At 37.8% G+C, this 22,116-nt stretch overlaps 1 protein-coding gene across 2 annotated transcripts in view; it reads right to left on the minus strand.

Annotated features, from left to right (window-relative positions):
• TRIP4 (thyroid hormone receptor interactor 4) overlaps window positions 1-22,116 on the minus strand; it is a 69,115-nt gene that overhangs the window by 43,488 nt on the left and 3,511 nt on the right. The window contains exons 2-8 of one of the 2 annotated variants that reach the window (XM_022579759.2): window positions 19,660-19,829; window positions 18,691-18,824; window positions 11,103-11,315; window positions 8,961-9,039; window positions 6,180-6,309; window positions 4,047-4,262; window positions 3-129 (exon numbers count right to left, since the gene is read on the minus strand). In XM_022579759.2, the coding sequence (XP_022435467.1) occupies window positions 3-129; window positions 4,047-4,262; window positions 6,180-6,309; window positions 8,961-9,039; window positions 11,103-11,315; window positions 18,691-18,824; window positions 19,660-19,829 (1,069 nt within the window). The remainder of the gene's footprint in view (window positions 1-2; window positions 130-4,046; window positions 4,263-6,179; window positions 6,310-8,960; window positions 9,040-11,102; window positions 11,316-18,690; window positions 18,825-19,659; window positions 19,830-22,116) is intronic. The other variant, XM_089907124.1, reaches the window with a different exon arrangement.

Below are 22,116 nucleotides of genomic sequence, written 5' to 3' on the forward strand. Positions count from 1 at the left end.
ACCTGGGGAGGCGACTGGTACAGGTTGGGATTCACCAGAAGTCCTAAAGGCTCTTCAGAAGATCTATCCAATTTGTTCGGTGGTTGGTTCAAGGTTCCATTGGCAATGGCATGTATTGCCTCATCTAGTCTGTGATAACAAACAAAAGGATGCAATAATTGGTAATGTCCTATGCTCAGAATATCTTTATTTAGCACACACATAAAACTCTTCAACAGTAATAAAACTTGACACTCAAAGAGGGGTCCATGGATGACCTTCCCTGCTCCCCCTACCAACGTCCCCTTCTCTTCACTCCAAGAACCCTAAGGAGTAGGAGTTGGTAGAAGTTCCAGAACACTAAGAAAATAGGTAGGGCACAAGACACTCATTCACCTCTTTAACAAGATTATTAGAAAAGCCAAGATTAGAAAAGGTGCCTAGAAACAGTCTGACCCACAGAAGAGTATTCTATGGCAGCCTATTTCTCAACACCTTCAATTATTCTTCTGCCCACTCAGCAGTCCCTCTCCACTCTTCCATGCTGATTTGAAGTCTATTCTTGCTTCACTGCCCAAAATTTCTAAGGAGGCCCTATACCAGCCCAGTATAAAAGTACTTATTCCTTTCTCTGAAGTCCTGTAGCACTTACTATTTAAACAGTCATCAAATATACCCAAAGTTATCCAGCGCCTATGGTGTTTGCTATGGATATTTGGCTCTCAACCTATAGAAGAATGTGATGATTTCATTTAAAGATTATGGAACTAACCCTACTGGTTAGTAAGAGATCATAGGTCTTGCAGGAACCATATCTTATTCTGCTCTACAGCTCTTCATTACTTGCTGCTGTACTCCATGTCCCTGACAGATGCTTGACAAATGTTTGTGGATGATGATTCTAAAGCACGATATAATGAAAAGCTTCTACTAGTAGGAAAGGCTGAACCCGACCTTGAATACAATTAAAGAGATATTTGTTAGGAACCTCTTATACACAAGGCAACTTAAAAGGAGAGGAGGACAGGGCTCCTGCCTTCAGGAAGCTTTAAACCTAAGTGGCAGGTTTAAGACAGCTATAAAGATGATAAAACAAGGAAGGATGCAATTATTACTGTAAGATAGATACAATCCATTTGGTGGTTATTATCCCATCATCCCATGTGTTGTACCAAGTACATTCAAAGGGGAGGTAGATATCTGAAAGGCAAAGATTGGAGGACGGATATCCAAAGTAAGGAAAAAGCAGAAACAAAGGCATGAACCAAAAAACAAAACAAAACAAGAACTTGAGGTAAGAGGCAAGTCTAAAATAGGATGGGGGGCTTCCCTGGTGGTGCAGTGGTTGAGAGTCCGCCTGCCAATGCAGAGGACACGGGTTCGTGCCCCGGTCCGGGAAGATCCCACATGCCGCGGAGTGGCTGGGCCTGTGAGCCATGGCCATTGAGCCTGCGCGTCTGGAGCCTGTGCTCCACAATGGGAGAGGCCACAACAGTGCGAGGCCACATACCGCAAAAAAATAAATAAATAAAATAGGATGGGGATGATGGAATCTAAAGGAAGGAAATAGATTTGAGACCTAGTACACTGGTTAAGTATATCTAGAACTCTAGAATCTATGAAAGAAATAGTATAAATAGCTAATCAATATATTTTTAGAATGCTCAGACTTACTGGCACACAAGCAAAGCAAAAAAAAGTGAATAAAAATTATGATGAAATACCATTTTTCATGTATCAGAATGGCAAACGTATTTTTTTAACTGTTGAGAAAGAGATGAAGAAACTAGCATCTAGGCACCTGGTGTCAAAAAGTCAAAAAATATGCACAATTTAAATTTTGAGATACTGTCCAATTTCACTTCTAAAAGGCTGTACCATTTTTTATTGAACATAAAAATGATTTTTCTTACACATAAAAATGATTTTTCTTACTATAAAAGCAATCAATGTTTATTACAGAAAAACTAGAAAATGCAAATTAATAGAAAGAAAATGAAAAATTCATAAACCCATCACCCAGAAATAATTTTATTTTTTCTTTATATCTGTGTAGCATATATATAATAGTTAAAAACAAATTAATTATTTTGAAGCTAGTGGTAGAATTTGTTTTAGGGAGTGAATAACCTCTGATTAGGAAAATTCTGTGATGGATTTGCCACAAATGAAAGAGAAAGACCGAGGACTGGACCGCATAGAAAGCATTACTGTGTTCACCAATATCCAGTTTTCTCCGTGTGTGTGTGTGTGTGTGTGTGTGTGTGTGTGTGTGTGTGAGAGAGACACAGAGACAGAGACAGAGAGGCAGAGAGATATGTATGCCATTTCCAAAACGTGGAGTGAGATCTCCACGTGCTTTCTTTTCAGTACTGTGCTAGAGCCAATATGTGTATCTTTTCTCAACTCTGTTCAGTGACTTCATGTTGGTAACTTGAAATTGGCCATGATGTAAATTTTTTTCAATAAACTTTATTTTTTAGAGCAGCTTTAGGTTCACAGCAAATCTGAATGGAAGGTTCAGAGACTTCCCATTTACCTCCTGCCCTCACATATGCACAGCCTCCCCTATCATCAGCTATCCCTCACTAAAGAGGTACATTTGTTATAATTAATCAATCTATATTGACACATCAGTATCACCAAAATCCATAGTTTCCATTTGGGTTCACTCTTGGTGTTGAGACTTGAACATTTTAATATTCCCGTCCTTAGTAACAGGGCATATCCATTTTCCTACACTCAAAGATTATGCAATATTATAAATTACAAATTTCAGACAATTTAATGATACATTATGTTTCAAAATGTGCATTTCCCTGATAAATAGCTGAGCATCTTTTCAAATGTTTATTGGCTATTTGTATTTCCTCACCTGTAAATTGTCTGTTCTTAGCCTTTGCCCATTTTTCTACTGGATGTGTCTTTTTAACTTGCAGCTCTTTATATACTATGGATATTGCTCTTTTGAACTGTTAAAACCGTTTAAAGTGTTTTCTCTCAGTATTGTACTTCTTTATGTGATTTAAATTATCTTTGTCTTTTTGAATTCTGGGTTTTGTATCTTGCTTAGAAAGAACTTTATCATACCAAGACATTAACTATATTCTCCTAAATTTCTACTATTCTATTTCTTTCTGATCCTTTTATTTCTTTTGCATTTAACTCTTACTTTTCTTCTCTTTTTTTTTTTTGGCCACACCATTTGGCTTGCAGGATCTTACTTTCCCAACCAGGGATCAAAACCAGGGCCCCAGCAGTGGAAGCTTGGAGTCCTAACCACTAGACTGCCAGGAAATTCCGTTGCATGTAACATACATACATACATACATACATACATACATACATACATTTATTTATTTATTTCTCATTGTGGTGGCTTCTCCTCTTGTGGAGCACAGGCTCTAGGCACATGGGCTTCAGTAGTTGTGGCATGCTGGCTCAGTAGTTGTGGCTCGCGGGCTCTAGAGCGCAGGTTCAGTAGTTGTGGCGCACGGGCTTTGCTGCTCCATGGCATGTGGGATCTTCCAGAACCAGGGATCAAACCTGTGTCCCCTGCATTGGCAGGCAGATTCTTAACCACTGCGCCACCAGGGAAGTCCCTGCATTTAACTCTTTAGTCAAACTTATTCTCACAGTATGCTTTGAGGTAGAGATCTAATGTAGATTTTTTTCAAAGCTGATGGACCATCATTTATTTAATCCTTCCCTTACTGTTTAGAAAAGTTTTACACAACTATAGACACACATCCATACACACACAATGCAGACGCATGGCTCTCTTCCCAGATTCTATTACATTTCATTCATCTATTCCTGTGCCCAAACTGTACCTCACTGTTTTAAAAACAGTTTTTTATAAAACTACAGTAGTTATCTAGTAGGTCAAGTGGCCCTCACTGTTCAATTCCAAAATTTTCTTAGCTACTATTCCATGTTTCTACTCCAAATGAATATGTTGCTCTAAAAATTAACAAAAATAACAGACTCATTAAAAGTGGGGGGGCAAATCCTTTACAGTTAAACTGCCCCCTTCTTTCAGTCCCTTTCTGGTGTTGTCCACTTACTTGCTGTGATACTCAGTTAGAGGATTTTCATCTTCCATGATCTTCCTGCCTGCAAAGTCAATGGTGACCTTCTTCGAGAGCCGAGAGGCATGTCGAAATTCTCTCAGCTCCTCCTCTCGCTTCTGTAGGGCTTCCCGTTCAATTTTGGACAACCACTGGTTAGAATCACTGGCAAAGTAATCTGACTCATCATCAATGACTTGGGTCCTTCGAATGCTAAGGAAAAAAAAAGCACACATGGCATTTGTGTTGACACAGTTCGGTCAACAGTTAGGTCACCTGTTGACAAACAGGGACTTGATTACTGGGAAGCTGTGTCAAGTAGCTCACTCTTCTGCTGTCCTGAAGGTTATTATCTCAAGTATAGATGCTCAAGAACGTTCCAAAACTAGGTCAAACTCTGCGTGATTTCCAGCTTCTGCGTATACCTTATTCCCACTGCAGACTCAGCTCAGCTCTTAGAACGAATCTTATCCTTGGGGAGGAAAAGACACAGCACCAAAATCTATTGTCCTCCTATTTTCTTACTAGTCCAGCCCTCACCTTCTTATAACTGGGCTTATGTCTGATTCTGCCGCATCTGAGTTCATGTCTTGGCAGCTTACTCAATATCCTAGTCCTTCTACAATTGGGACCTAGACTATTCCTGCTAGGCCCAATTGCCGCTATTTCCCTTAGAAACTGGAGTTCCATCCTGGATTCTCAGTCCTATAAGCTTATTCTTAGGATATCTTTAATACTCTACTACTATATGTCAGTTTTCACCACCTCCCCCATCCCCACCCCAACCCTATCCCCAGTCCCTCATTTAACATATTTACAAGGGCCAAGTTCCAAGATATGACAATCAGGCCTATTTCTAAGATCATAGCAACAAAGAAATTAACAACTAGAAGGAATCTTGATAATCCAACTCTCTCCTTCTACAGATAATAAACCTGGGCCTCAAAGAAGTTAAGTGACTACTCCAAAATCATCAATCAGTCTCAACTGCATAATTAATAATTAGTATGATATATTCAGGCATACGGGAATACTGAAATCAGATTCAGATTTCATTCTTTCAGGACTCAGCTGGAATTATAAAAGTTTTAAAGTAGACTATGAGTGGTACTATACACAAGCCTACATAATGAAATTGGCGTCCTTAGAAACTCACCAGCATAAGAGCAACAATGCCAATAGGGAGAGACCCTTTTCCAGTTTCTGTTTGTCAAAAAATGTACTCTATTTCTAATAATGAGTTTCACTGAGTAAGGATAAAAGTGACATTTAAGGATGAAGAGCAAATATTAGTCACAAACCTTGTGACAGGCTTATTAATGAAGAGCTTTCAAAGTATATCTCATGTATTCACAGCAAATGATTTGAAAGCAGCAGGTGTGTCTAACCAAAGGATTATAATGCTAGGAATAGACATATTCAGTTACCACAGTAAGAGATGCAGGGTCTTTCTAAGGATTCTCACATGGCCACTTGAGAAGTGAGCGTGTAAGTCCTATTTAAACATTCTTTACCACTAATTGGTCTTCAATACATATTTTTTCCAGAAGAAGAAAAAAATGAAAGAGAAAAAAATAAAAAATAGAACTAACAAATCCATAAATCTGTCTCCTAAAGAGAGGTGAGTGGGCTCAATGACAAAAGTGTAGGAGTGCAAAACTCAATTTAGGGACATTATTGAATCAGAAAACAAATTTAGTGTCAAAGGAAAAAGGGAGGATAAATCATGTCTTCCCATGAGGTGGTGTTAACACTCTCCCAGAGACAGTTTCTTATGGAATATCCAGAGGCCCCCCAACAGTTTGCACATGGTAGGCACTCTAACATATGCTGACTGAATAAATGATGGTTTCAAGTAAAACAAGTGAGGAACTGTGTCAACCCAAATCAACTTTCCATGGGGTACACTAGCATTTGCCAAGAATCAAAAAATATTGCAGGGTAGGATCCTCTCGGTGGGAGCCTATCTTATTCAGACATGATTCAAAAACAAGCTATAGACCTCCTCCACAGAGCATCTGGCTCTTCTTTTGTTGTAAATACTTTCATAGTCCACCCTAAGAAGGTATCAAGTGCCAAAGTAATGGACTACTCTATTTCTTAGCATTTTTTATTTTAACCACATCATACCTAGTTCTGTCAAACTCTAACAGTTTGTCTTTATGCTTGATAGCTTTCTCCAGACCAGATTTAAATCGCAATTCTTGATGACGAAGAAGGTCCTTGGTAGAGATGTCCACTTTTCCAGAATTCTCTGTCCCTGAAATTCAATAAGGAAATCAAATGGTGTCAGTGAATCATACCAATTAGTTGTAACGCTGTGCAGCAAAGAACAAAATATCAGTAGATCTGGCTGTGCCCCTAATGACTGACAGCCTTCATTTCAATGGAAAACAAACAAGTACACAGGCCAGGCTTTACTTGTCAGGCATCAAGCAGCGCTTGAAACATAATACATTCTCAATAAATGTTAAGGATCCACTTCTTCCCTTATGGAGATGTGGATCACTGAGGGTAACAAACTGTTTAACAACACAATATAAAAATGCCTTATAAGAAAAACTTTATTGAGTAGGGCTAAATATCACCTTTGAACATACTTTTATATATCAAAGCTAAGAACTAAATAATAAAAGGAAAAAAGAGAAGAAATTGCACAGAGGGACAGAAATGAATAACGAGAACTTATCAGATGCTAAGGCACTTCATACGTACTATAGTACTTAATTCTCACTATAACCCTGTAAGACAGTTTATATTATCTTTATTTTACAGATAAAGAAACTGAAATTCAGAGACATTAGTAAATTTACTGAGTTCAGTAAGTCAGAAATTAAAAGGTAGAAACAAAATTTAAAGTTAGGTCTGTCTGGACTTCCCTGGTGGTGCAGTGGTTAAGAATCCGCCTGCCAATGCAGGGGACACGAGTTCGAGCCCTGGTCCGGGAAGATCCCACATGCTGCGGTGCAACTAAGTCCGTGCGCCACAAATACTGAGCCTGCACTCTAGAGCCCGTGAGTCACAACTACTGAGCCCACGTGCCACAACTACTGAAGCCCACACGCCTGGAGCCCACGCTCCGCAACAAGAGAAGCCACAACAATGAGAAGCCCACGCACTGCAACGCAGAGTAGCCCCCACTCGTCGCGACTAGAGAAAGCCCACATGCGGCAACAAACACCCAACGCAGCCAAAAATAAATAAATAAATAAATAAATTTAAAATAAAATAAAATAAAGTTAGGTCTGTCTAACTCTAAAGCCCATATTCATTTTTCGGCCCATGTGTTATCTTCCTTTGTGACAACATACCATAAATGTATATATCTCAGAAAAGATAGCCATAAATCATGATAGAACCAAGATCTAAAATGTGTTAGGAAAACAACTAAGCTATAATGAAGGCTGACCTTTCCCTACACCTAAAACTCTAGGCTATTTAAAGTCCTAAAAAAAAAAAGTCCTGTCAAATCTTTCTTTTAAAATTTTTAAAAAAAGAGGTTGATTCTTGTGTTCTGAATATAAGAAAAGCACTGAGAACTACCTTTTCTCATAATAACGACCCTAGAAAAATCCAAATGGAAAAAATATGGAGACATGTTCTACCTCATTAATAATAATAATAATAAATTACGACTATAAAAATAAAATAACATGAAATGTCAAAACCCAATAGTGATAGGTTTTGGGGTAAAATACTAATATTGTTGTAGACTAGTACGATATTTTGGTGAAGTAATATGGCAAATACATCTTAAGTGTCAAAAATGATAATATTCTTTGACTCAGTAATCCCATTCCTAGGAATTTATCCCAAGGAAATAAATCAAAGATATAATATTAACAAAGTTGACCACTTGTGGTATTATTTATAATTCAGAAAGAGTCAAAATATCCAGTAATGAGGAAATAGATAATCAATTATAATAAATAAATTTAATGACTATTTTTAAGCACTAAAAATTACAAATATGAAGAATATATGGCAACATAAACAATAATTATAAAACAGTTAAAAAAGGAAAAACGTAAAATTCTATATACACTAGGATTGCTACTTCATAATACCAACCAATCTATCTATATTTAAAAAACAACTATGAATTAAAGCAGGAACAAAATATTTGCACAAATGGAAAGTAATGAGTATATTGTTTTCCCTTTAAAAATGTCCTTAACTATTTTTGTCATGCTTTTTTTAACTATAAAAAACTTTGAAGAGTTGCAAAAAAATTAAGAGTTCCTGTATACCTTTCATTCATCTTCCCTTGTTAGTATCTTATCTCACATAACCATAGTACAATTATCAAAAGTAAGAAATTAACAATAGTACAATACCATTAACTATATTACAGACTTTATTTGGATTTCAACTTTTTTTCCACTAATATTATTTTTCTGTTTAGGGATCCGATTCAAGATCCTACAACGCAATTAGTTGTAGTGTCTCCTTAGTCTCCTCCATACCGTTACGATTCTTCAGTCTTTCCTTGTCTTTCATGATCTAGCACATCTCCAATTCTTAAACTTTCATCCAATAATTTTAGCATCTACTGGTGGATCTTGCCTGTAGCAATTACTATCAATACTACTGTGGTGTTGACATGGTAATTTTCTGTTACCATAATCCCTTCACTTTATTAATTGGAATTCTATAAGAGCAGTTCCTTCTCTCCCATTTATTCATTTATTCAGTTACTTCATGACATTAATTTTATTCTTTGGGTTATAATCCAATAGTATTATTATTAGATTTTTTGCTCAATGTTAGGTGGTTTTAATAAGAACTTAAAAAAAAATAAACGAGTAAATAAATCGCATCTTACATACCAGGATACAAGTAAGAGAAACAATCACAGATACAACAAAATGTACATAACTACAGTGACCCAATTAGAAGACTGCTGCCTACCTGACATGAGCTTCTTCAGCAGTTTCTGGCTCTTGTTTGAGTCACGCTGTAAAATATCCTGTTCTTCACGAGTACATACCTATAAAGTAATAAGAGTAAGACACATGATCCAATAGTTAAATGATAGTGTTTGCTTGATATACTTAAAAAGTAACCTCAAATTACACATTAGATATGGCAATAAAATAGACTGTCAGTGTTTTTTAATCCAGACAAGTATACCAAAAAAAATATACCCAAATGAGTTTTGCCCTAGTCTCTTTCCATTTCTCCCTTCTTTTGTGAACCATACAAAAAACTGATATCACTACAAGTGTCCCTGAATGACAGTTAAAAAAAATAATCTAACCTATTTTCAAAAGATAAAGATTTGCCACCACTGAGAATACTGAAAAAATATACAAGACTTTTTTTTATAGCCTTCCAGTTCTAATCGTGAAATCCAAGTCTTACGAGAGAATTGCTAAGCAAGTGTCTTATTTATTTATGTATTTATTTTTGGCTGCTCCATGCGGCACGCAGAATCTTATCTCCCTGACCAGGGATTGAACCCATGCCCCCTGCAATGGAAGCAGGGAGTCTTAGCCACTGGACAGCCAGGGAAGTCCCACAAGTGTCTTATTAAAAAGAGCCAGAAAAAGAAGCAGTGAAAACTAGTCTAGCTTTTATACGTATTTTGCTTCTTTGCCTTCAAACATTACCTGCTTATAAATAAACATTAAGCAAAGAAAAAGTTCTGTTTATTATAAAATCACTAGAAGTGTAAGAAGGGAGGTTACTTAAAAGCAGAAGGGATTACTTAAAAACAATTTCATATTAAGTTTATGAACCTGCAAGACCTCAAGGCCTATCTGCTTTACATTACTCTGTTTCTTGAATTCACCGAAGGATCCAAGGGACCTAACAGAAAACACTGTACTTGCTAGCAGTTGCCTGAGTGGCACACAGCAGCTGTAGAGTGTTTCTCTAGAGAAAAGCCCCATATGGGAGGACATTTGCTGCTGTTTTATGAACATTTTTGATGTTAGATACTACATTTTTCAGGTCATCCATTGTCTATCAGCTTATTATCTGAGTACATTAAAAAATTAAAGGCCCCACCAGAGAAGGGAAAACAAAGCAACACAAAATGTATACCTTCACCAATACCAAATGCCATTGCTTCTGCCAGTCAGCTCAACTGGCAGAATAAGCCTTCCAGACAACTCACTAGGGTGTTTGTAACAGAGTCATTACAACTACACTTTTGAGGTCACTTACTCAGATAATGAGGAGCTATAAAAAGGAGGTGTTGGGCTTCCCTGGTGGTGCAGTGGTTGAGAGTCCGCCTGCTGATGCAGGGGACACGGGCTCGTGCCCCGGTCCGGGAAGATCCCACATGCCGCGGAGCGGCTGGGCCTGTGAGCCATGGCTGCTGAGCCTGTGCGTCCAGAGCCTGTGCTCTGCAAAGGGTGAGGCCACAACAGTGAGAGGCCCGCGTACGGCAAAAAAAAAAAAAAAAAAAAAGGTGTTCTGGAAAAAGAAGCTATAGACTTGAGGATTACATCACAGTGGCTCTGTAACCCTAGGAATATGAGCCACATCTGAAGACTGACAAAAATTTTTGACATTTCAGGCCCTAAAATTTTCTTGAATTGAACTTAATCTGACACAAGACTTAGATCCCTCAACAAGGTATGTTCTCAAAACCTTCTCACAAATAGGCCTCAGTTCTAGGATATCTACTTGGGTTTTTTTTTTTTTTTGTACGCGGGCCTCTCACTGCTGTGGCCTCTCCCGTTGCGGAGCACAGGCTCTGGACGCACAGGCTCAGCGGCCGTGGCTCACAGGCCCAGCCGCTCCGCGGCATGTGGGATCTTCCCAGACTGGGGCATGAACCCGTGTCCCCTGCATCAGCAGGCAGACTCTCAACCACTGCGCCACCAGGGAAGCCCTCAACTTGGGTTTTTGACTAAATTTTACCGGTGGCACAACAACGTAAATCAACTATACTTCAATAAAAACAATAAAATTAAAAAAAAAAAAAGAATTTACTGGACACCTTAGGGAAGAAATTTACTAAGAAAAAGAGAAATTACTAGGGGTGTGAATGTCCCTATGTATAAAACTGAAGTGTAGTGAAATAGGAAAGAAACAATTTACCAGAGTACCACAGAATAAGCAGGGGCCGGAACCCTCTTGTTCACAGACGATACGCCCACAGATCAGACAGTTATTGATCAGCTTGTGCTTCTGGCCCAGGCAATCACAAGTGTGGCGACCAGGGATCAGGACTGCAAGCTTGTCCTGTCCCTCTTTTGTATATAAACTGACAAACTTCGTCTTCTTCTTTAAGGAGCTGCTGTTCTCTTGTGCCTGATCGTACAAAGATATCAGAAATAACATCAAATAATTAATGACAATGAAAACAGTCAAGAGAGAAAAACCTCAGTTCTGTTCAATAATAACTTACACCCTACCCAGCAACCATGAAAGAAGGAAGTAGGAGAAATACAAAGGAGTTATAATCAAGGGTCTAAGTAAAGATTATGCCCTAGAAAAACTAGCTAATATACTCTGCTTTTTCTGCTAGTAGCTGTCAGCCCTGGTGGAAGGTAAATGTAGCAATAAAAGCTGTTTATGTGACATATTTATGTATAGCTAAATTGGGGATCATAGAAAACAAAAATGCCTCTAAAAGCAGGTGATATTCACAGATCTGGAAATAAGAACAATCAGTAAAGTAAGAAAAATCTATAAAAAATTGACTCAATAAGAAAAAGACAGATAACACAGTGGAAAAATGGGCAAAGGACCTAAACAGGAACTTCATAAAAGAAGATATCCAAACAGCCGACAGATACATGAAAAGGTGCTCAACTTCATCAGTCATCAAGATAATATAAAATAAAACCAGTGTAATACCATTGCACACCAACCAGAATAGCTAAATTGAAAAGACAGAAAATACAGAGTGTTGGCAAGGATATAGAACAATTAGAACTCTCACACACCGTTCATGGGAGTGTAAACTGGTATCTACTAAAGCTGAGCATATGTATATCCTGTGACCCAGCAATTCACCTCTTGGACATATACTCAAAAGAAATGAGTAAATATGTTCAACAAAAGACATATACAAGAACATTCACTGCAGCATTAGAATTGGAAAACTACCCAAATGTTCAACAGTAGATTGAATATTCACTTAACAGAATCCTATATAGCAATGAGATAAACCATGTGACACAAAAGAGTATATACTATTTAACTCCATTCATACAAAGTTCATAAGCAGGCAAAATTAATCTATGATGTTCAAAGTCAAAATGGTGTTTTCCCTTGGGAGGGTTGTCATTGTGGGGCGCATGGGAGTTTTTTAGAGGAATGGTAATGTTTTATTTCTGGCTATACAGGTATGGTCAGTTTGTGAAAATTCATTTATTCACTTCTGTATGTATGTTATAAAATAAAAACTTTAAAAAGAGAACTATATCAGCCTCTGCCTTAGTCCATTCTGGCTGCTGTAACAAAATATCACAGACCAGGTAGCTTATAAACAACAGAAACTTATTTCTTATAGCTCTGGAGGCTGAAGTCCAGGTTCAGGGTGCAAGCATGGTTGGGCAAGGGCCCTCTTCCAGGTCACAGAAATTACTTCTTTGTTGTATGTGGCAAAAGGGGTTAGGGACTGTGAAGTCTCTTTTATAAAAGCACTAACCCCATTCATGAGGACTCCACCCCCATGACATAAGAACCTCCCAAAGGCCCCACTTCCTAATTCACACTGGGCATTAGCATTTTAAGGTATGAATTCTGAGTGGTACACAAACATTCAGACCACAGCAGCTTTTGACACTTAAGGTGCATAGATGCCTCTCCTATGGTGTAGTCCTACTTTCCCTTTAAATTGAGAGTTTCTCAATCATTTCCAGAGACTGAAGTTTCAAAGAAAAATCTCAGGAGTCCTAGTGGATAGGAGAGTTATAACAATGAAGGTAACAATTCTTTGGTTACTATAAAGAGAGGTAACATGCCCTAATGTCCAAAGCCAAAACTTGAGATATACAGACAGTATCAAATAAGTCAACGGAGGTAAATGTTAAAATCTAAGACAGGGCTTCCCTGGTGGCGCAGTGGTTGAGAGTCCGCCTGCCGATGCAGGGGACATGGGTTCGTGCCCCGGCCCGGGAGGATCCCACATGCCGCGGAGCGGCTGGGCCCGAGAGCCACGGCCGCTGGGCCTGTGTGTCCGGAGCCTGTGCTCCGCAAAGGGAGAGGCCACAACAGTGAGAGGCCCGCGTACCACAAAAAAAAAAAAAAAAAAAAATCTAAGACAAGTGCTAAGGATGTTATCTAATTCTAGCAGGTAGCCATTTTTCAAACTGGTCAATTATACCTTTGCTCTCAGGGATGTTTGTGAGGGGAAGACTAAAATCTCTAAGCAGAAACTTCTATCTCACTCCCTTTAAAATATCCAGTTACATTAAAATAACACATTTGAGGGATTGAGGGCTGTGCTTTGATTAGGTCTTTTATCCATAACAGGCAGCAAGTATTTATTGAGAAGGAGGAAAGACAGAGTAATAGAGGAGAGAAGGGGAGAACAGGGCAAGCCAGAAAATTCATAACATATCACTCCTCTGCCTAAAACCATTCAGAGGGGTGGGGAGGAGGGGTTAAATAATTAAAAAACAAAATACGAAAAACAAAACCACTCACTGTCTTCCCATTGTGCTTAAAATTTAATCCAAGCTACTTATAATGACCTATAAAGCCTTACATATGGCCCTCAGGTGCTCTCTAGCCTCACCTACACATCATTCTTCCCCTGTCCACTATGCTCCAGCCACACAGGGCTTTTGATACTTCTGAGAACACTTTTCTCCATCTTCCCTTTGCACTTGTTATTCCCTCTTTCTGCATTGTTCCCAGCCCATCTCTTTACATACTGGTTCCTTTGTAGTGTTCAGGTCTTAGCTGTAATTTCACTCCCTCAGAAAGGCTTTCCCTGAATACCCTACCTACATTAGCTCCCACTCTTCCAATAACTGCCTATCACACTGCCCTTTTAATTTCCTTCATGTTAGTTTTCACAATATATAATTACTTTAAAAAAATTTCTTTGACTATCTTTTCTACCTCTCCTCTGAACCACTAAAATGTAAACTCTAGGAGGGCAAGAAACCTTAATGAGTCTTGTTTATTGCTATATCTCAAATGCCTAAATCAGTTCTTGACACACAACAGACACACAATAAAAACTTCTGAATAACCAAATGAATTGCCTGAGAAAATTGAAGACAGATTTAAGATTTACTTACATGTCCAAAAATGGAACTGGACATACAGTTTGACCATCATTTTTCATGGTTCCAGATCTTCAAATTCACCTACTTGCTAATATTTATTTGTAACCCCCAAATCAATACTCCAGGTGCTTTCACAGGCATTCATGGACACGCACAGAATGGCAAAACATTTGAGTCACCAAATGCACACATTTCCAGCTAAGTTTGAGCAATGCAGTGATCTGCCTTCTTGCTTCAGCTCTCATACTGTAAACAAGTATCCTAAGTCTATTTAGTGCCATTTCTTTGCATTTCTGTGCTTTTTGTTGGTAATCTCACCATTTAATATGGCCCCCATGCATAATAGGAAGTGCTATCTAATGTTCTTAAGCACAAGAGGCTGTACCTTATATGGAAAATAGGTATATTACATGAAAGGATGCCCAACATCGTTCATTATCAGAGAAATGTAAATTAAAACCACAATGAGATATCACCTCACACCTCTCAGAATGGCTATCATGAAAAAGACCACAAATTACAAATGTTGGTGAAAATGTGGAAAAAAGGGAACCCTCATACACTGCTGGTGGGAGTGTTAACTTGGTATCATCACTGTGGAAAACACTATGGAGGGGCTTCCCTGGTGGTGCAGTGGTTAAGAATCCACCTGCCAATGCAGGGGGCATGGGTTCGAGCCCTGGTCCAGGAAGATCCCACATGCTGCGGAGCAACTAAGCCTGTGCACTACAACTACTGAGCCTGTGCTCTAGAGCCTGCGAGCCACAACTACTGAGCCTGCAAGCCACAACTACTAAAGCCCGTGTGCCTAGAGCCCATGCTCTGCAATGACAAGCCACCGCAATGAGAAGCCTGTGCACTGCAACGAAGAGTAGCCCCAGGTCACCACAACTAGAGAAGGCCTGCACACAGCAACAAAGACTCAACACAGCCAAAAATAAATAAAATAAAATAAATTAATTAAAAAAGAAAACAGTATGGAGGTTTCTCAAAAAACTAAAAGTAGAACTACCATATGACCCAGCAATTCCTCTCCTGGGTATATATCCAAAAAAAAATGAAAACACTAACTTGAAAAGATACATATACCCAATGTTCATATCAACATTATTTACAATTGCCAAGATATGGAAGCAACCTAAGTGTCCATCAACAGATAAATGGATAAAGATGTGGTATATATACACAATGGAATACTATTCAGTCATAAAAAGAATGAAAAATTGCTATTTGCAACAACATGGATGGACTTGAAGGGTATTATGCTAAGTGAAATAAGTCAGACAGAGAAAAACAAATACTGTATGATATCACTTATATGTGAAATCTAAAAAATGAACCAGTGGATATAACAAAATAGAAACAGACTCACAGATATATAGAGAATAAAAGATAGGGGTAGGGGATTAAGAGGTACAAACTATTATGTATAAAATAAATAAGTTACAGAGATACATTGTACAACACAGGGAATAGAGTCAATATTTTATAATAACTATATGTGGAATGTAAACTTTAAAAATTGTGAATCACCAGGAATTCCCTGGCAGTCCAATGGTCAGGACTCCATACTTCCACTGCAGGGGGCATGAGTTCAATCCCTGGTGGGGGAATTAAGATCCTGCAAGCCCCCCCAAAATAAATAAAAATTAAAAAATAAAATAAAAATTGTGAATCACTATGTTGTACACCTATAACATATAATATTGTACATCAACTATAATTCAATAAAAATAATAATAAATAATAAAAAGTAATAAATAATAATAAAGAAAGGTGTATTAGATAAGCTTTCTTCAGGCATGAGTTACAGTGCTATTGGCTTTGACTTCAATGTTGATGATCAACAATATATATTAAATAAAGTGTCTTTAAACAGAAACACACATAAAATGAGGTTATGTTTTGATTGGTTGATGGAAATGTGATCAGAGGCTCCCAGAAACCTAACCCTGTATTTCCCCTAGAAACAATGTTCTGTATACACCACAGCTTTAAAAAGAAATGAGCGGGCTTCCCTAGTGGCGCAGTGGTTAAGAATCCACCTGCCATTGCAGGGGACATGGGTTCAAGCCCTGGTCCAGGAAGATCCCACATGCTGCGGAGCAACTAAGTCCGTGTGCCATAACTGCTGAGCCCGTGCTCTAGAGTCCGCAAGCCACAACTACTGAGCCTGTGTGCCACAACCACTGAAGCCCACGCACCTAGAGCCTGTGCTCCACAGCAAGGGAAGCCACTGCAATGAGAAGTTCGTGCACCTCAGTGAAGAGTAGCCCCTGCTCCCCGCAACTAGAGAAAGCCCACGCACAGCAACGAAGACCCAACACAGCCAAAGATAAATAAATTAATTAAATAAATTTATTAAAAAAAAAAGAAATGAGCTGCATGATATCCCACCAAATGAGGGAATAATAATTTATTTAATCTGTCTCTTACTGCTAAAAAATCAGGTCAGTTCATATTTTCAATATTATAAATAACATTATACAGAACATACATTTTTTGTGTGCATTTCTGATTACTTTGTTAGATATTTAAGTCATATTAATAAGTCAGAAGTATATGAATATTTCCACAGTTCTTGATACATGCTGCCAAACTGCCCCCAGAGAGCTTAAACCAATTTACATTGCCACAAGTAGTGTATAGGAGGTTCCTGTTTTAATACAACTTCATCATCACTGTATCTGTTTTTAAAATCTTTGAGGGACTTCCCTGGCAGTCCAGTGGTTAAGGCTCCAAGCTTCCACTGCAGGGGGCGCAGGTTCAATCCCTGGTCCAGGAACTAAAACCCCACATGCTGCATGGCATGGCCAAAAAAATTTTTTTAAATAAAATCTTTGACAATTTGATATGCCATATCTCAGGGATTTAATGTGTATTTATTTGATTATTAGTAAAGTAAACAACCAACCTTGTTTGCCCAGGACTTAGGGGAAATCTCAGAATACAGGACTTTTCAGTGCTAAAACCAGGAGAGTTCAGGCAATTAGGGTGACAAACTGGACTCCTTAATTACTAGTAAGGATAAACATTTTTAATGTTTATTGGTCATTTGTGCTTTTTCTTTTGCTTGTGATAGTCTTTGCTCATTTTATTTCAATTAATAAAAGGCTTAAGACTATTTTTTTTAAGTTCACATTATTTTGGAAACCCTTTTCCATGTTTTATTGCATGGTCATCATTCAGAACTTTTTGATCACTACTCTTCCGTCTTAGCATAATTAACTATTCCCTTCTGCTGGGAAATTTAGCTTGTCAAATTGCCCTGAATAAAAATATTTCTGCTTACCTCACAGGGCTATTTTTAGAGCCAAGAGAGAATATGAAAGAGCTCTAAATGCTAGATAATGATGATGATGATGGGTAGTGAATGGCCTAAAATAGGAACACTCTTAAAACAGCTAGAATTGTGCATTCTTTTAGTACAAAGCCACAAAAAATGTTGAAATTGAAGTCCTGGTGTATTTCATTAAATATTTTCTATCACGTCTATCTATCTATCTATAATCTCTAAGCGAAGAAGTCCTTTTTTTAAAAAATGAATTTATTTATTTTATTTATTTTTGGCTGCAGTGGGTCTTTGTTGCTGCACGCAGGCTTTCTCTAGTTGCAGTGAGTGGGGGCTACTCTTCGTTGTGGTGCGAGGGCTTCTCATTGCGGTGGCTTCTCTTGTTGTGGAACACAGGCTTTAGGCACGTGGGCTTCAGTAGTTGTGGCACATGGGCTCAGTAGTCATGGCTCGCAGGCTCTAGAGTGCAGACTCAGTAGTTCTGGCGCACGGGCTTAGTCGCTCTGCAGCATGTGGGATCTTCCTGGACCAGGGCTCTAACCCGTATTCCCTGCATTAGCAGGTGGATTCTTTTTTTTTTTTTTCTTTTATAAGATGTAGGGGGTAGGAGTTTATTAATTAATTTATTTATTTTTGCTGTGTTGGGTCTTCGTTTCTGTGCGAGGGCTTTCTCTAGTTGTGGCAAGCGGGGGCCACCCTTCATCGCGGTGCGCGGGCCTCTCACTATCGCAGCCTCTCTTGTTGTGGAGCACAGGCTCCAGACACTCAGGCTCAGTAGTTGTGGCTCACGGGCCTAGTTGCTCTGCGGCATGTGGGATCCTCCCAGACCAGGGCTCGAACCCGTGTCTCCTGCATTAGCAGGCAGATTCTCAACCACTGCGCCACCAGGGAAGCCCCAGCAGGTGGATTCTTAACCACTGTGCCACCAGGGAAGCCCGAAGATGTCCTTTTAATACTTATTTAATCAGGTTGTCAAAAAATATCTACCATATAGAAAGTAATATGTTATCATTATCACTCTCTAAAATTCATGCATTTGTTGAAAAGTTGCCATTCTAGACCAATTTATACCCTTTGCTCTCTGAAATGTATCAGTTGTTTGCTCTTCTCCATATAGCCAGAAAAGCCTCATTTTCTAAGCACTCACCTTGGCCAAATCAAAAGGTGTTTTGACCTCTATGGTTGTATCAGGTTCAGTAAATGCAGGAACTTCCTGTCTGTTTCTCCCTTTCCGCCTACTCCTCTTTAGCTGGTCTCCTGACCTCTGCCCATCTAAAATTTCTTTAAAGAAGAAGAAGAAGAAGAAGAAAATAAATAAATAAATAAATATATATGTACATAAATAGATTGGAAATAGTAGGATTCATTGGTGAATTAATAGCTAACAAAGAGAAGGCAATGCTTAATACTTAGAGTCAATATAAGAAGTCAGGCAGGCTTTTAAATTATCTTTTCCTCTCAAATCAGAATTAAATTTAAACCATCATTTTCAATATTGTAGTCAATAATAAAGACTACTGGCTAAAATTAAGACGTTAAATTAAAGGGAATTCCCTGGCAGTCCAGTGGTTAGGACTCCACGTTTTCACTGCCAAGGGCCTGGATTCAATTCCTGGTGCAGGAACCAAGATCCCGCAAGCCGTGCGGCACACCCAGAAAAAAAAAAAAGTTAAATTAAAATCTGATATTTTAGACTGTATAATAATAATGACTTATTTAGTTTGGTGCTCATCTTTTGTACTGTTTAACTTAATAGTTACTTCTAAACACTATTCATACTAAAACTGGTCAACATTTACTTACATTCATGTATACACATAACTAAAGTTTTTCTTTAATCTGTGTATAAATTTTTCAAGTTATTCTGAAGCCACATTTGTATCTATAAACAAGTATTTTTGTGATATTTTCTAAGTTGAAGAAGTCTGAACTAAAACAATACTCATTACAGATCAAGTAGAACTGAACTAAAAACATGTATACATATGATTCTGCTTAAGTTAGCTGTGAGGAAATATGGGTGACAGAACATACCAGGTCCTATAAACCAACTAATTTATCAATATTTCAACCTTTACTTTAATTTACTTAAGTTAATTACATTAACTTAACTTACCATCTTTTTTGAAGGACTGCTGCAGAGCATCAGAAATCAGCTCCTGATCATTCTTTTGCCATTTAGTTACAAGCTCTTCTATGAATTGACCTTTTCTGCCCTCATTTCCCTGAAGAAGGTCAGTAACATATTCTCGTAACTCTTCAGCACTCTCAATTGACAAAACATACCTCAAGAAGCAAAGAAATAAGTTGTTAAAACAGGGCTAGCTTATACTATGTTTTTCAATAATCGTAACAGAGATCAAGGTAGTAAAAAACATTCATTAATCCATTACACTGTTTATTTTGAGCCAAGTTCTAGGTTAGATGCTAGGGAAATAAATTTGATTAGAACAAAGACTCTGACCTCAAGTAGTTCATAATATAACCTTCATGTAATCTTGTATTTCTAGAATCAAATCAGTGTTTTGAAGATAGGTTTGTGGAGCTGTCCTTAACATAGGAATACTTTCTAACCCAAATGGGAAAAGAATGATAAAGAACAGATAGGGCTTTCCTGGTGGTGCAGTGGTTGAGGGTCCGCCTGCCGGTGCAGGGGACACGGGTTCGTGCCCTGGTCGGGGAAGATCCCACATGCCGCGGAGCGGCTGGGCCTGTGAGCCATGGCTGCTAAGCCTGTGCGTCCGGAGCCTGTGCTCCGCAACGGGAGAGGCCACAACAGTGAGAGGCCTGCATACTGCAAAAAAAAAAAAAAAAAAAAGAATAGATACATGTACATGTATAACTGAATCAATTTGCTGTACACCTGAAACTAACACAACATTGTTAATCAACTACACTCCAATATAAGATAAAATTTTTTAAAAAATTTACAGTGTACTAAATAAGTGTTTGTTTTACTATTTTTTAAATTTATTCTGACAGGAGAGTTTTTAATATTTTGACACACATTTTTGAAGGTCATGGAATAATCAAAAATTTCCCCATTTTTTTATTAAGACCATTTTATTAAGATTTTTAAATTGTAGATTGCATGGTCATTTTTATGGTTCCATACTACTGTGCAAAGCAAGGACTACTTATGTCTTGATTGAGGGATGGTTACAAGGCTATATATACTTGTCAAAACTCATCAAATTTTACATTTAAAACAAGTGACTTGAATAAAACTTACATCTCAAAAGAATTGTTAAAAATAACTGTTATTAAAAAAAAAAAGAATACTTTCCATAACCACACATCTGCAGTCATTATATTTTCCTAGGAACAGTACAAATTACTTCATCTTTATACTGCAAAACCTAAAATTTCTTTTTTGCTAAAAATATGAATATATACTATAAGCTAACCAGTTACTAATTTAACATTCTTAAAAATTATAAATCAAGATTAGCATCACATCAGAATGAGCAGATCTATTTTAAGAAAATGGTATGAAGCGTTCCTAAAAGTGAAATGGGGTGGGAGTACAAGTCAGTACAACTTTTCTATAAATCAATCAGCCAATATATTTAAGGTGCCTTAAAAAGAATCCAATAATTCCATTTACAGAACTCTCTAAGAAATAAGAGACACAGGAAAGTTTATGCAAAAAAATTAACTACATCATTATTTGAGTTAGTGAAAAACTGGAAACTATTTTAAACATTCATCAATGAAAGGGGCAAATGAATTCAAGTTTTTGGACTTTACAAAATATAATATGCGACCACAAAAAGTAAAATTTTTCAATAATTATTATTTTTAAAAATCACTGACTTGTTTATTTTACTTTATTATTATTATTATTTTTGGCCATACCATGCAGCTGTGGGATCTCAGTTCCCCAATCAGGGATTGAACCCGCACCCTTGGCAGTGAAAGCACAGAGTCCTAACCGATGGACTGCCAGGGAATTCAGCAATTCAGTAATTTCTCAGTAATTATTATTACTTGAGAAAACACTCTCATATAAAGTGAAATAGTGGGACACACTGTACAGCATATGATCCCAATTGCTATAAAAGGAATGTATATATCCATACACTTATGTGTAGAAAAAAGGCTAGAAGGTTACACACCAAAATGATTACCACTAAGAGAGAGATGATTAAAAAGAGTTTGGGTTTATTTTTATTTTCTTTTTTTCCCTACAATGAATATATTTTGGAAATGTATTATAATATGCATAGGAAAAAACACTAAGAGAGAAATGATGGTTATCTCTGGGTTGTGGTATTATGGTAATCTTGGTTTCCTCCTTTACGCTTTTCTGATTTTTTTCCTACAGTTTTCTACAGGGACTATGTCATGTCATTAGAGAAGTAAGAAGTGAAAAAATTAAGATATCAGACCATGAAAGCATTATATGATCTGAAGAAACTGTAAAGTAGATACACTGGTATGAATAGTAAGAAAAATTATTACAATAATGCTATATCCTTTATTTTTTTATTTATTTATTTTTTTGTGGTACGCGGGCCTCTCACTGCTGTGGCCTCTCCCGTTGCAGAGCACAGGCTCCGGACGCGCAGGC

This window comes from Delphinapterus leucas, chromosome 2 (assembly GCF_059928025.1).
Source record: "Delphinapterus leucas isolate spDelLeu-1000000601 "Yukka" chromosome 2, BTC_Dleu_Yukka2, whole genome shotgun sequence".
In the NCBI taxonomy this organism is placed as follows: domain Eukaryota; kingdom Metazoa; phylum Chordata; class Mammalia; order Artiodactyla; family Monodontidae; genus Delphinapterus; species Delphinapterus leucas.